Below are 14,085 nucleotides of genomic sequence, written 5' to 3' on the forward strand. Positions count from 1 at the left end.
TGCATCCTTCCACTGCAGGACTTGCGCCGGAGCCGGAGCGAGCGGCAGCCGCCACCGCAAGGCGATCGCAAGATGGTGGAGGAGGGATGGCTGTAAGATGGCGGGCGGGAGCCTGCCTGCCGCAGGGATCGGGGGAACCAGCTCCCGCCGCGCTCGGCTGCTGCCCTCTGCCCGCTCCGGCGGAGACGGCAGCCCGGCCGGCACGCAGCTGCTGGGGACAGCCCCTTAGATCTCACGGATAGCTTAAGGATTTTTATCCGAGAATGGAAAACTTATTTCTACGGTGTAAATTAGCCCTAATTGCCGGTGGATGTACCTGTGAATAGCAGCTGACTCCAGCGATCGCGTCTCTGTAGCGTGCATTGATTTCTGTAGAAGTGTATGTAATTGTACCTGTGCTTTTGATTTTTTTTTTTTTGTCTCTGTATTATTTCTTTTCTTGAGTTGTGAAATCTGAGCAGAGCCTTCCATGTATCTTGTTACTTTTGTAGTTTTGTACCAAAGGAGAAAAATTAAAAATCTGGTTTCCCTTTGCAAAGTTTTCCTGACTTTTCTTTTCATGATGTTACACCTGCAGCTCGCCCTTAAATATTACAGAAACGTCTCGCTGCAGATCAGGAGCTGACTTAGAAAGAGATGCTCCTTGTTCAGAAAGTTTGCAGTCTCCTTATTGCCGCACTGCAATTTGGTTTGTGACAGAGTGGGATTCGCAGTGCTGCCTTTCTAGCACCTGTGTTATGTGTTGTAATGTGTTTTCTGCTTTCTTTAATTGGATTTTAAATGAAAAATAGATGGTGGAGTGATTGGGCAAAGGTATTTGAGTATTTTGGCCACCTGAAGTAGTTTGACCGCTCTTTGTTTTGTTGAGGAGCATGCATTTAAGTGAATGTTCTGTATCTTAACCCATCTGAATGTAAAGGGGGAAAAAAAAAAAAAGAAGAGAAATACACCTGTTTGATGTTTTTCTCCCCTGTTATTGGCTACTTGAGAAACGCAGTCTGCACAGCATTGGGGTAATCCTTTAAACGGGAACTCCCCCGGCAACGCGCCTGTATGAGCTCCTTTCTGCTGCTGAATTCGTTACTTTTGCAGGAAAAGCGATATTTACTATATTATATAGTATTATACATACAGTATTTGGTACTGGCCTCTTTCAGAAATTGGATGTTGGATTTTTGAGCCACCGGCTGGCTGTACTAGGCTGTAGGGGAGAGCCGTGCTGCAGCAGCTGCTTGTCTGTAATATAGCAGGATGGGCTCTGGACGCTCTGGCTCTCAATATACCTTATTCTTGCTCGCTCTAAGCGAGCCAGATGCTTCTCTTCATGTTACCACCACTCTCTTTGTTTTGGGGGGTGAGCAGGAGATACCGTACAGGGATTTGGAGCCTGCAGCCTTGCCTCCGTGTTCAGTGCCTGTCCTGGGAAGGAATTACATCTGCCTTTTGGGACCACGAGGTTCATACTTGCGTTTAGGCTATTCCAAGCCTGTTGTTGTAGCTTGGACACGGCTCAGGTTTGCTCGCTGCGTATTTCAAAGCTGTGACGGTACAGTTAAAATGTAATCTCTTCTTTCTCTACCATCAGTCACTCGGCATCCGAAGAAGCCTCTGGCTCTGACTCTGCAAGCCAGTCTGAAAGCGAGCAGGGCAGCGAGCAGGGCAGCGAGTCAAACAGCAGCTCGGAGTCCTCTGAAAGTCAGTCTGAATCCGAAAGTGAATCAACGGGTTCAAAATCCCAGCAGACCCCTCCTGAAACCAAAGAAAAACCGGCCTCTAAGAAGGAAAGGATAGCAGATGTTAAAAAGGTATTGCCCCTGCTGCTCAGCAAAGCCGTGTTACCCCTGTACCCACCACGAAAGAGCAGACAGCAGAACCGTAACGAAGCTGTCTTCAACTTCCCTGCCACTTGCACGTTGACCAAACGGCTTCTGGTGTCCCCAGGTCGCTTGTTGGCGGTTTGGTCTGTGTGCTGGTACCCTGCTGGTGTCACCCTTGTGTTTGATGGGACAACCCTTTGGGTACCAGATAAGTAGTGATGGGGCTGACTGGTGTCAATGAGGGGCAGGTGCCTGTCATCGCTACGCGACCCTGTCATTTCATCTTCTCCCTTCGTCTTTCCACTCCTCCCTCCTGTCTCTCCTCTCCCTCAGAAGTAGCGAAGCCTTCCCTGTACGATATATAATCAGGAGAACGCGTAGCGTGGGGTGAGAAAGAGGAGCTCAGATACCCATCTGCAGACAGGAACTCGATGAACTGAGTTTACCTGGAGGGAGGAAAATCAGGTTAGGTCAGGGTTTGGGTTTTTTTGTGTTTGTTTGTGGCGTGTAACTATCCTGTTGTTCTTAGCTGTGCTTTGCACTTTGCACAGCTTGTTCACGAGTGAGTTCTGTGGAGAAAGTTGCTGTGTATGTGAAGACTGAGAAGGACAGTGCTTTCACCCTGTGCTCCCCACGTACCTGCAAGGGAGGAGTGAAGGATTTTGTTACCAGCTTCTCCCTCTCACAAATCCTGAGGCTGTCGGCCCTGGTCGTGGCTAAATCTCCCGTGTTCAGACTGGCAAGGAAGGACTGGTGTTTGTAAGGCAGTTGTGGTAAAACAATATTCAGATTTCTGTTTAATTGTTGATAAGTGGGGACTGAAGGAAGTTTTCTCTTTCTCTGTGGTCTTCTAAGAGCATGTCCCTAACAATAAACATTAAAATTGTCCTGTGAGGGAGCGCATCCATACACAGGGTGATAATTAGCATGGATGAAACATGAAAAGGTCGGGGTACCCTCTAATAAGAAAGCCTCTCCCTTCCTTAATTTCTCTGTTAATGGGTGTTTTCCTTTGCTAGGTCTAACCTAGGCGTGTCAATACCTGTTCCCCTTGAATAGCCAATGCAATTAATTATTATATAATTGTTTATTTTGTATTTCTGTCTAGACACACCCATGAAGGTGAGGTTAATTTGCATTAGGTGCTATTCAGATTTGTCATGGGAGTTGATCCCCCATCCAGAAACTGTGCCATTTAAAAGATGAAAAGACAAGTTCTTCAAACGGTTCGGGGAGTATTTTGAGTTTTCCTTTCATGTGAATTTATCTCCCTCCTCGCGTGCCCAACAGAAGTACACCTTCGCAATCTGTCTGTTGCAGTGTTATCCCGTTACTCCTATAACAGTAGGAGAAGAATTGCTGGGCTGCAGCCTTGGCTCTCAATCCCAAGTTGCTGCTGCATCTGGCAGCGTATTTTGATTTCTTTTTCCTGCCAGCAGCTTGCAGAGGCTTTTGAGGACTGGAGGGAGAGAGAAGCAAAAGGAGAACGAATAGGTTTAGAAAACTGTAAGAGGCTGAGGGAGAGAGGGATTGTTGGTGTTTGAGAGGTATGTTGATGGTTTGTAGTTGCCCTGTAAAGCTTCTGGTGTCCTGTGTCACCAACACAGCTCTGCATTCGTGTCCCTCAAGGCATCAGTTGTTGTCTCCCCCTTCTGTCCATCCAGCAAGAACAAATGCATGCTGTTGTACGCAGTGTGTTACACTACTTTCACAGAATCACGGAATGGTCAGGGTTGGAAGGGACCTCCGGAGATCATCCAGTCCAACTTTGGGCCTGGTTACAGCAAATAGAGCACAACCGTTCCCAGTAGTCAGCTCTGACATCCGCATGTCCTGCGCTGCCAAACCGCATTCGCATCAGTGCATTCAGGAGAAGTGGCGGTCCTGCCACCTTTGCCTTGCTGAGGGACAGGGTGCCCCGATCCGTTTGCCATCCCGGCTGGGTCGCAGAATTTGCTTTTGAAGTTGCTGCTGGTGATGTCTCGTCACCGGGCTCCTCGGGCGGCTGGTGGGGTTTCCCCTACAGAAAGGAATTGTGGTGGAAGCTGTTGGTGACAGTGAATTGTCCCTTTGTGTTGGTACCTCCGTTCATCACGTGTGAGGTGTCGTCTCCTGACCTTCAGCACTGATGTGTGCAGAGGGCTGACTGTCTCAACGCTCTGTCCTTCAGCCTGAATGAGCTGTAGAGTAATTTATATCCTGGAGAAAAGATGGACCACTATAAAAAAAATGCTGAGATAAAATATGCTGCTTTAGAGTGTTGCCAAATACCCCAAAATAATCATAATCCTTTTCAGCCAGTTTTTTGAAGAGTCCATCTACTGGTTGTTGATTCCGTAATTGTTTTATGTTGATTTTTTTTTTTTTAAAACCCTTTTGCCATCAAACTTCTCTAAAATGTCAGAAATAACGGGGTGAAGCAGGCCTTCTGATGGTCTGTTTATTTTGCAGATGTGGGAAGAATATCCTGATGTTTATGGGGTTAGGAGGTCAAACCGAAGCAGACAAGAACCGTCGCGATTTAATATAAAAGATGAGGTAAGAAAAGAAAATAGAAAAAAAAGATGAGGGATTACTGAACATATAAAACCAACCAAACCCAAAGAGCAAAGGCAGGTCTCGTCTGTGTTGCCCTGTAAACACCGAGTCCGAGCCCGGTGCGTGGATGCTGGAGCTCAGGGTTAAGGTCCCGGTCCTGCAGTTGGATCCGCTTGGCCTGAGACCTCTGGAGTCAGCGGGACACTGCGTGGGCTGAGATCTGCATGCACTGATCTGATTGCTGGAACGGGGCGTAACGCGAGTCATGCTCTGCTGTAGAAACTGGAGAGAATGAGTCTGTGTCAAAAAAAAAAAAACAAACCCAAAACAAACCAAAACATAACATACATTGAACCAGGAATAAGGGAAGTTTCCCAGAAACGCCTCGCAACAACAAAACAGTCATTGTTGCCCGTCCTGGAGTGGATCACACTGATAAATGCACGTGTGTGTGTTCAGCTTTCTGAACCATCGCTTTGCTTTGGTTGAATATTGGGGAGTCTTTTATGCTTCAGCTGGAGGTGACGGTGGTCAGAACCTGGCAGACAATTGTTCCTTTTTTCAGAACGTTGTTCCTTTCTGAAGATGTAGGAATGAACTGCTGCCTTCGTTTACATCTAATGGGCTTTCTGCAAAGAGCTTTTCATCTACAGGTCTTCAGGAGGGTTGAGTAATTACAGAGGAGAAGAAGGAGAACCAGAGGAGAGGCTTAGACCATAAAGCTTGGGGTTTAGAACTAGGCGCAAAAACATGCGCTTGGGGACCTAAAGATAAGTAGCCAGATCTTCAGCAGAGCAGGAGCCCAGAGGTGCTCTCTGATGGTCAGACTATTCATGCTTCGCCGCTGAAATGTGCATTTGGATGCTGGAGAGGTCCCAGTGGCGTGGCAGGCGTCCAGCTCCTTGCCTCTGGTGCCTTGTGGCACCCCCAGTGCCACCATCTGCCCCCCGCAGACTCCTGTGCTGGATGTCCCGCATAGCAGCAGGTTAGGAAGGGGCTCGGGGCACATCATTGATTTAGCTTTTGTTTTCCTTTTCAAGTTCGGCAAAGCCCAGGCTCGCCGGCCGCCTCTCTGTGCGATGCCCCGGCATGCACTGTGCTGGCGATGTCACACCCACCACAGACCTCCGCTGCAGATCCGAGTGCCCTGTTAGGGGCTCAGGTAAGTCCCGTCTTTTTTTGTTTTACAATATTACGTGGTTTTGCAAATGTTGTTTTCTTTTTCGATATCTTTATTTCCTACTACTTAAGGTACGATAAAGTTTAAAAAGAAAAAAAAAAATCTGAGATGTAAAAACTTTGCTATACCACAAAATATTGTAAAAAACAAAAAAAAAAAAGTAGTCCTCCGAATGACCCCACTGCCACCTTTGTGAAGCGGAAAGCCAAAATTAACAAAATTGGACCACCCCTTTCCCCCCCTGCCTCCCCGAAGCCACGCCGACTGGTCCCCGTAGGGCAACTCCCATCTGCAGCAGAGCCCGATGGAGGGTGTGACATGTCAGGAGCACAGTGCTGAGGCCTCGCGAAGAGCAGGAGGAGATGGAAAGTCTTGCTTTTGGAAGACCTAAACACCGAGAGGGAGGAGATAGCGTAGCTTGAGCCTGCATGGTGCTGAGCACTCCTTACTGCTGCTGGAGCTGGCAGAAACCCAAGGCGCTTGACACCTCTTAAGATTGCTTTTTACCTTTACAGGGTTAATCCTGTCGCCAGTGACCTGCTCTTGTCGCTTGCTGCTTGGGACTTCCAGCACAGTGTCTAGGAGCTTTTAATTGCCTTCTTCCCTAACGCTTTTCTGCCGTATTAGCGAACAGCATCGCCCGGGCAGCGTGGCAGGCTCAGAGCGCAGGATGAGAATCGGCCATCGCACCTCCTCGCGCGCTGCCCCGTCACTCACCCCGCTCGGGGGAGATGGCGCGTAGGTGGAGGTCGTTCGGTTTTTGGGGCACTGTTTAATCACTAGTCTATCCTCTGAGACCGGTGGTTCGGGCAGGGTTATTTCTGTGTTAGAAATGATTTGCCTCTGGGAAGGGCCCGGAGGCCACCAGGCACGCACCGTGTAGGTCTCGGAGCTGCCATCGGAGAGGGTGATGACGTGTGATCAATACCCAGCGTGGGCTGGAAGATCAGGAAGCGAAAGTGCAGTTTTGCATAGGAGTACCGAGCTGCTCAGAGGACTACCGCTGTCTCCAGGAATAAGAGCACACATGAGTTTTTTAGTAAAAACAGTACTTGCCCGTGCATTTTCTTTGCAGTTAATAAATCAGCTTCAGGTTTCGGTCAGGGGAAGTGAGATGTGCAGAGCCAGGTGCCTCGTAGGGTATTCTGGGGCAGTCGAGAAATAAACGTGCCCAAAGTAGACACAATCTTTTTGCTATAAAAAGGATGCTTTGAGATTGGAGTTAGTAATAAATGGCGCGGTGCATCTGTTGTGTGAGAGGGAGGCCACAAGTCACGCACCAAAGGTGTTCCCAAAATACACTTGGTTTTATTGTTGAAAAAACCACTCTGCTCATTTACATTTTCATTAATGCTCTGCCTCATGTCTTTGCTGAAAGTTCAAATGCTGCTGGTGTAACCGGGAGAGAGAAATTTGGCAGACATAAGAAAACTAACCCGGCGAGCTGAGGTTCTCCAGCTTTTCCGGAGCGCTAGTCCTTGGCCTCTGTTAAGCCTGAAATGAGCAAATCCTCACTTTGACTTTAGTCTGAAATATTTCTTGCTTCTAAGCAAGTCTTCATCTCTCCTAGTAGGCAGCATGAGCTCAAAAGACTCACCTGGACCGTGCCAGTGGCCTTTGGTCTCCGCTTCTCCTGCCCTGGGCCAGCAGTGAGGATGCTCATAGACAGTCTGTAGGACCAGAACTTTAAAGCTGCTGCTGCGTTGCCCTACTTGGTGCTACGTACGCAGCATCGTTTTGTTTTGTACAGCACTGCTCCAGGGCAAAATACAGCATATTTCATCTAATAAAAGCATTTGATGTGCTGGGAAAAAGTGAAAGGATAAATTAGAAGGGAGGCGTCGGTGAGACACGGAGAGGGAAGGCTGATCCCTTCGGCTGGAGGTGGGGAAAGCAAATTGTAAGAGTCCAGTTGGAAGTAGTGGTGCCGGAATAAGTTGGGCACGTTTATAGTGTTTGGTAGGAGAAAGGGGAAGCAGGGAAGGCAAGTCGTCTTTCTCCTTGGCAGCGGCACCCCAGAGGGGCAGCCTGAACCCAGCAGAGATTTGCCAGCGCTGATAGACGGGCTCTGAGCGCGAGGAGCGTGCACCCGGCGTGTCGTGCTGGGCTGACAAAAACCTCGGTAGGGACTGGAGGTGGATTTTGTCACCTTAGCTTGTGTCATTCGGGGAGGTGACGTTATTAAAACTGGAAGTTGCATGCGATTTCCCAACCGGTTTGCTCCCTGACGGCGGTGGGTGGCAGGCTGGAGCGCAGAAGGGACCTCGGGTGCGTGCTCTGGACCTGGTGTGCTCCCAACTCCCTGGTTATCGTCTGCGCTTCCTTAACTGAGCAGTTTTCCGCCAGCCGGAGCCTTCGGGTTGATGTTGATAACGGGGCGACACAAGCACAGGCTCGGTTTGTGCTGCGGAGTCCAGGGCAGAGGGGCAAATCTCACCCTTGGGCTGATTTGAGCAAGTCAGCGTAGAGTTTTGCAGCTGGGTCCTCAAAGGTGGATTTAAGCGGGATTAAGAGGTTGCTAAAATGTGCTTATGCTTTTTTTTTTTCCCCTAAATATTATTATTTATATATAAAATGGTAGAAAGCAGCTTTCAGGCAGGGGCCGGAGCCTGGCACCCTGGGGTTAGGATGGCAGGAGGGGTTGGTGAGGAGGAGACACGGGTCGATGGTGGGCGAGGGAGCGGGAGGAGAGCCTGAGTCACCGGTGGCTGTGCGGGGCTGTGGGCACGGCAATTCCCAGTGCTCCGGCAGGGAGGATGTGGGAGCACAAGGCAGGCAGATGACTCAGGCTAGGGACTGGCTGTGTCAGAGGAGATAGAGCTGGGCTTGACACGCATCCAAAAAAGACAATGGTGTCTTTGAAAAATGTAACTGAAGGCAGCTGAATTGCAGTCACAAGTTAAATTTTTCAAGGCGGAAAGAGGTGAGGAAAAGACGAGTCATTAAGAGATGAGCGTTGGCTTTGTAGAGACAGTGACAGAGCAGAGGAAGACTCAGCGGTGTTAGGAAAGCGGACAGTAGAAACTTGAAAAATGGAATTTTGGCCAAAAAAAAGTAGAGTTAGTTTCAAAGAGCCAAAGGTCGTATTTGGTTTTCTCCAAACCTGATCTTCTCTGACGCAGAGCAGAAGAAAAATCCACCTCTCTCTACTTGTGGTTTGCCAAAAGGCAGCACAAAGTAAATGTGTGTTGAGGGACAGCTCCTGAAAAAACGTGCCAAAATTGGAATGGCAAAGCAGCACACTTCAGAAAGTGGATAAGAGGTTAAAAGAGAAAAAGAGAATTGAGGACTTTTAAACTTAGCTGTGTCGAAATTGAAATCTGTGGCATGCTTGGCTCGTGTTGCAAGGGTAGGTAGGGCTCTCCGTGGTGTTTGCCAGTCGCTCGTTTCCTGGATGCTTGGTCTATGAGACAGGGATTTCGTGCAGGGCCGTGAAACAGGTGGATGAACGCGCGTTCGTAGTAAGATATGGTGCAAAAGGAGTTATCGTGTCACATGTAAATCTGCCACCAAACCACAGTGAAATTCAGCAAAGCTCTTGGTCTGACATGGCATCCAGTATTTCAGTATGTTTCAATGGAAACACTGATGCGAGCGAGAAGGACGTTTCTGTGGGTGGAAGGGAAGCTGTAGAATGGAAATAAAGGATGCAGAATGCAAGCAGAGGAGTGGGCCACAGCTCTCCAGAGCCTTGGCTTTTTCATGTTGCAGCTCACATCATTTCACAAAATTCTTATGTGAACAGCTCTGGCTTGTAAGCTTCACTAGCTGTATCCAGGAGAAGGTGGTGGGTGTACCAGGAGATGCAAACTGAGGTACCCGTGGTGATGGACAGATGTTACCTAGAGCTAAAGCTGAATATTGCGGCAAAAAGCAGTATGAAGTAGAAGATTTCCAATAAGGGCGTAGAGTGAGCAATCTTGGGAGGCTACGTCTGTCATTTTAATACTCCTGTAGAAATCTCACATCGCTTTCTTCAGTTTTCTCCCTGCCGATTTGTGTTTTCTGGGGCGAGTGTATAAGGCGAAGTCATCTGTTGGTTGAGGGGTGTTATTTGTGTGGTAATCTGTTTTTATGAAGATGGAATTATGTACAACCAGCCTAAAGATTGGGTTTTTTTTAGCTATCTTGGTCTGTGGGAGTTAATGACGCCCACTATTAAAATATTACAGCAAGTAGTTAGAATATCTCTAGATATATTTAGCCAGAGAGACTTCACCGGTGGAAACTGGAGGATTAGGAGGAAGGAAAGCAGCAGGACATGGCTCTGACCCAGTCGGGTCCTCAGCGACTTTTGCTGTGGGAGTAACATACAAACAGGAAAGCAACGACATGAGAATATTGTCTTTTTATAAGAATTTCCTTATAGGAAGTTTCTCTAATGAAGGCAGAGATCGTAACGCGTACGTGTGGCTGTGAAAGTTTCTGCAGTGGCAGAAACTAAGCCTGAACGCCCCCAAACATTGCGGGGTTCTTGCTGAAAACGGCACGTGCGGGTGTACGTTCAGGCTCTGCGCTTTCGGTTAGAAGCCACGTGCGATAGCTGCGCCTTAGCGCTGCGGCAGCCCCGGGAAGTGCTCTTTGGGAACCCCAAAGTCACTCTGCCGCCGGGTTCTCGAGCACCCGGCGGGAGCAATGCCCACCTCGCAACAGAGGCGGAGGGGGCGGCAGCTGAGCTCGCTCTAAGGTGCCTTTTACCTCCAGCGCCGGGGCGGCGCGAGGTTTGGTGGGTTAAATTCACCCCGTGGTTTTGTCATCCACGGGGTACACTGCAGGTCTGCCCGGCCACCTCCGAGGCAGCATCTCCAGGTGGCAGAGGTTGATGCTGAGGGCTTTGCACATCCCGACCTCAGGGACTCCGGGGCAGATGTTATAGTAGATCTCTCCAGCCTTTCTGCCGAAAATTACCTTCTTGGAGCAGAGCGGCGTTAATCCTGCAGCCGAGGCGGCGCAGAGGGAAGGGTGCCGGGGAGCTGCTCTTTGGCAGCCCCGTCGCACCAAAGCATCCTTCCGGCGCTGCAGAGAGAGAACAGTGGGGCCGTGTCGGAGCCCGCACCGCGTGCATGCGTTTCAGTTGCATCCTTACGGAGACAGGAGTGAAGTCTACAACCTGATTTTCTCTCTTTTCAATTAAAGGCAAGTAGCGAATCTGAAAATGAGAGCCCAAAAAGAAGAGGCCAGAAGCAAATGAAAAAACCGTAAGTTTCTAGGGAAAGGGTTTTGAATGGTGGTACTTTGTCTTGTTTTACTTTTCAGAATAATACTACTGGATTGTTTGATAGGCGTTGTCGACACGGAGAGCTTGGAAAATAAATTATTTAATATCTCCAGTAATAGGGCTTTGGATGACTAAAATTGAAGTATGAATGGGGATCTGCAGATGATGCAATTTACCGACTTTTCTTTTGTTTATATTTTCCCACTTGGCCTGTGACAGGATCTGAACAAGTCAGGTTCACTTTCTATTGTCAGCCTTTCACTTCTCCATCAGGTTACTTGTTCTCCTTCAGAGATACTTAAAATAGTTTAATCCCTGCTCCACCCACCTTTTTGATTAATAGAGAATAAAACGCCAAATTGTTATCCTCTTTTACCTTCTGTAACCCTCTGCTAAAACAAAAGAACTTCTATTAAAAGGATATTTTGGATGTCTGATCACCATAACTAAGTTCACTTATTTTACTGCCTTTTTCCATCTAATAAGTACCTTTTAGTTTCTCCAAACACTAAAGTGAACTGAAGGGAACTGGGGAAAACTTAAACACAGCTACATGATCCTGCTCCTTTTCTCCTGTTTCTCGTCTTTTAATTTTTCATTTAGTTGTATGATGTATGCACATCAGCGCAGGAGGGAACATAAAGTGCAGGGAGGGCTGTAGTATGGACCTCTCCTGGGCAAGGGGAATAATCCCTGTGGACTCTCTACATCCCCTTAGGGAGAGGAGAGGGTCCTTCAAAAGGCATTTTGGAGCTGCAGCTTTGCTCTGAATTGCCCACAGAGAACGTGCTTCCTTCCACTAATGGTATGGTGTGATCTGGCTTCACGCTTGGAAACTTTAATTGCCTGAATTTAGATGGCAGGAGACTTCTTGCTCCATTTTCCGGGCTACAGGGAGATCGTGTAACTGTGTATGTTGTGGCTTATACTCCGTAAGTGAAAGCGAGCACTCTTCTTAAGGCTTTTTTCCAGCTTATTTCAGAAATGCAGAAGTGGAAAAGTAAAATAAATAAATCAAAGCACTTACCTACCCAGCTGCAAGAAGTACAGCTCTGCCACGAGCACTGTTGTAGTGTGTGTTAAGAGCCACTCTCACTCAAGATGCAGTGCCCCTACGTGAACTAAAACCTCGGTGACTGAGGCCTCTTCCCAAGAGCAGATGGTCACACCATAAAATCCCCTATGCATTGCACTGAACAACCAAGAGTCCCGTTTTGAACTCTTTTCTCGTAATTATGCCCCACTAGTATTAATCTAGATGGCTTGGATGTCTGCTTTAGCCAAGTATTTGTGTTGAAATATAATTACCCTTCATGACCTACATTTCTGACCGTAGAAATAAATGGAAAAGAGAGGTCTCTGGTGAAGAAGAGGATGAAGATGGAGGGGAGCAAGGCACCAGTGGAGAGAGTGAACCTGAGCCGAAGAAAATTAAAGCCAGAAGACCTGGCCAGAGGAGGTAAGGACTGCTTGGTTTAGTCGGTCCCTTTTTCTGCATAAGTCTTTTCTGCCTGTGCTGGGCGGAGAGGTAATCTCTATTTGTTGCTAAAGAAAGGTTGTTTTTTTTTCTGCAATATTACCCTTGTTTACAACCTGGTAAACCTAGGGCCTACTTACTTTCTCGTCTGCCCATTTCATGCTCCGGTGAGTGATGCAGTGGTTTCCATGGTAGTTAGAGCAGACTAAATCCCCAGGAGTCTAATAGTTGAGATTCATGCTTTCTTAAAGACATTTCTAAAATGGATGTTTATATAAAACACGCTGTATTATGGCTTTCTATTAATTCTCATTTCAGAACAGTGGCCAAAACCAGTGTTAAAAAGCCTCACAAACCCCAGCGTGGGAAGAAGAGAAAGAGACCGGACTCGTCTGAAGATGATGATGACGACGAAGATGATGAGACCCCCAAGAGACAAACTCGACGAAGGGCAGCCAAAAACGTCAGGTATCAAGAAGCGTGGGGTTGCTTGATGATGAGTGCTGGCTCGCTGGGCAAGAGGGGGCACCAGAGGGCCCTGACTCCCTGCATGATCCTGCAGAGAGACTCTCCTCTGCCCTGCAGATGTCCACCCGTTGGCCGAGATGGGGTTCTTTTGACAGGGTCATGCTGCAAACATTTGACTTCTCTTTACCTTGGTTTGCCATCTGTAAAGGAGGGAATATTTACCTCCTAGAGAAATGTGAGGAGGTTTGCATAATGTTTCTAAAGTGCTCTCAGATGAGCTTAAGAATTACAAATAATAGATTAAAATGAGTAAAATGAGCCGTGCTCGACTGGACCAATTGTCTGAGAGTGGCCGATCGGTAATGCCTTGGGCCAGAGCGTTGAGACATGGTGGAGGTGAAGCGTTATCCATTCCCCAGTATACCTTCTCACCTTTTGGCAGTCCTAATAAGGACTGGTGGTCAAATGTTCATCAGAGATGAGAAGTGTAGTTCCTAGGGCAGTGTAGGCACCCATGCAACCTCCTGATGCTCTGCAACCTCCATTGTTAAACATAAAATAATCTTTCACCGGATAGAGGAGACTTTCTCTGCTGATGGCTTGCTCCTGCTGCAGGGATTGTACCACCTCCTTGTGAGGCATCCGGTGTTGACCATTGTTGTGGTTTGGGGGAACCCACAACAATTTATTGTCGTTCAGACAATTATTCTATGACCTGATGACCGCTCCCCACCCGGGAAGGGGAATCGGGAAAAAAATAAGGAAACCTGAGGGCTGAAACATAAACAGATTTAATAGAATAAGACTAAATAATTAACATTAATAGTACTAAAGAACTAATATTGATACAGATACCAATATAAAATATACAAGGATTATAGTCCGCCAATTATATCAGTAGGAAGCTGTGCCCTTCTGGCAGGGGACAGCAGATGTGGGACATTGCCCGTGCTAAGGCTTTGGGGGGAAGGGAAGGGCTCAGGGGTCCGGCACCGGGGCAAGAAGTTCTCAGAATCGCAGCCATCAAAGGAGAGACAAAAATCATCAGCAAACTTTCCAATTTATATTGAATGTGATGTTCATGGTATGAAATAATCCCATTGACCGGCTTGGGTCAAGTGCTCGGGTCTTGCTCCTCCCCATCCCCACACCTGGCCAGGCTCTAAAACACTTGAAACCCACACACCATAACTAGCTGCAAAGTAAATATTTTCACCAATTCAGACACTGGAGTCTTCTAAAAGTGCAGTTTTCCCAAGCATTAGAAGAGAAATTAGTCCTGCGTCACTCAAACCGGGACAACTACGGTCAGAAAAGCTATATGGACAAGATAGAGCATTAGTCTGATAAAGTGTAGCTATCTGAGCGTCTCGGGGAAAAATGCTGA

At 47.8% G+C, this 14,085-nt stretch overlaps 1 protein-coding gene across 1 annotated transcript in view; it reads left to right on the top strand.

Annotated features, from left to right (window-relative positions):
- Nucleotides 1-14,085, top strand: part of CHD2 (chromodomain helicase DNA binding protein 2) — a 56,511-nt gene that overhangs the window by 12,440 nt on the left and 29,986 nt on the right. Inside the window, exons 2-6 of the mRNA XM_082488720.1 lie at nt 1,586-1,805; nt 4,269-4,355; nt 10,672-10,733; nt 12,090-12,212; nt 12,549-12,698. Of these exons, the coding sequence (XP_082344846.1) occupies nt 1,586-1,805; nt 4,269-4,355; nt 10,672-10,733; nt 12,090-12,212; nt 12,549-12,698 (642 nt within the window). The remainder of the gene's footprint in view (nt 1-1,585; nt 1,806-4,268; nt 4,356-10,671; nt 10,734-12,089; nt 12,213-12,548; nt 12,699-14,085) is intronic.

The sequence above is a fragment of the Vanellus vanellus genome (genome assembly GCF_965231255.1).
Source record: "Vanellus vanellus genome assembly, chromosome: 11".
NCBI lineage: Eukaryota > Metazoa > Chordata > Aves > Charadriiformes > Charadriidae > Vanellus > Vanellus vanellus.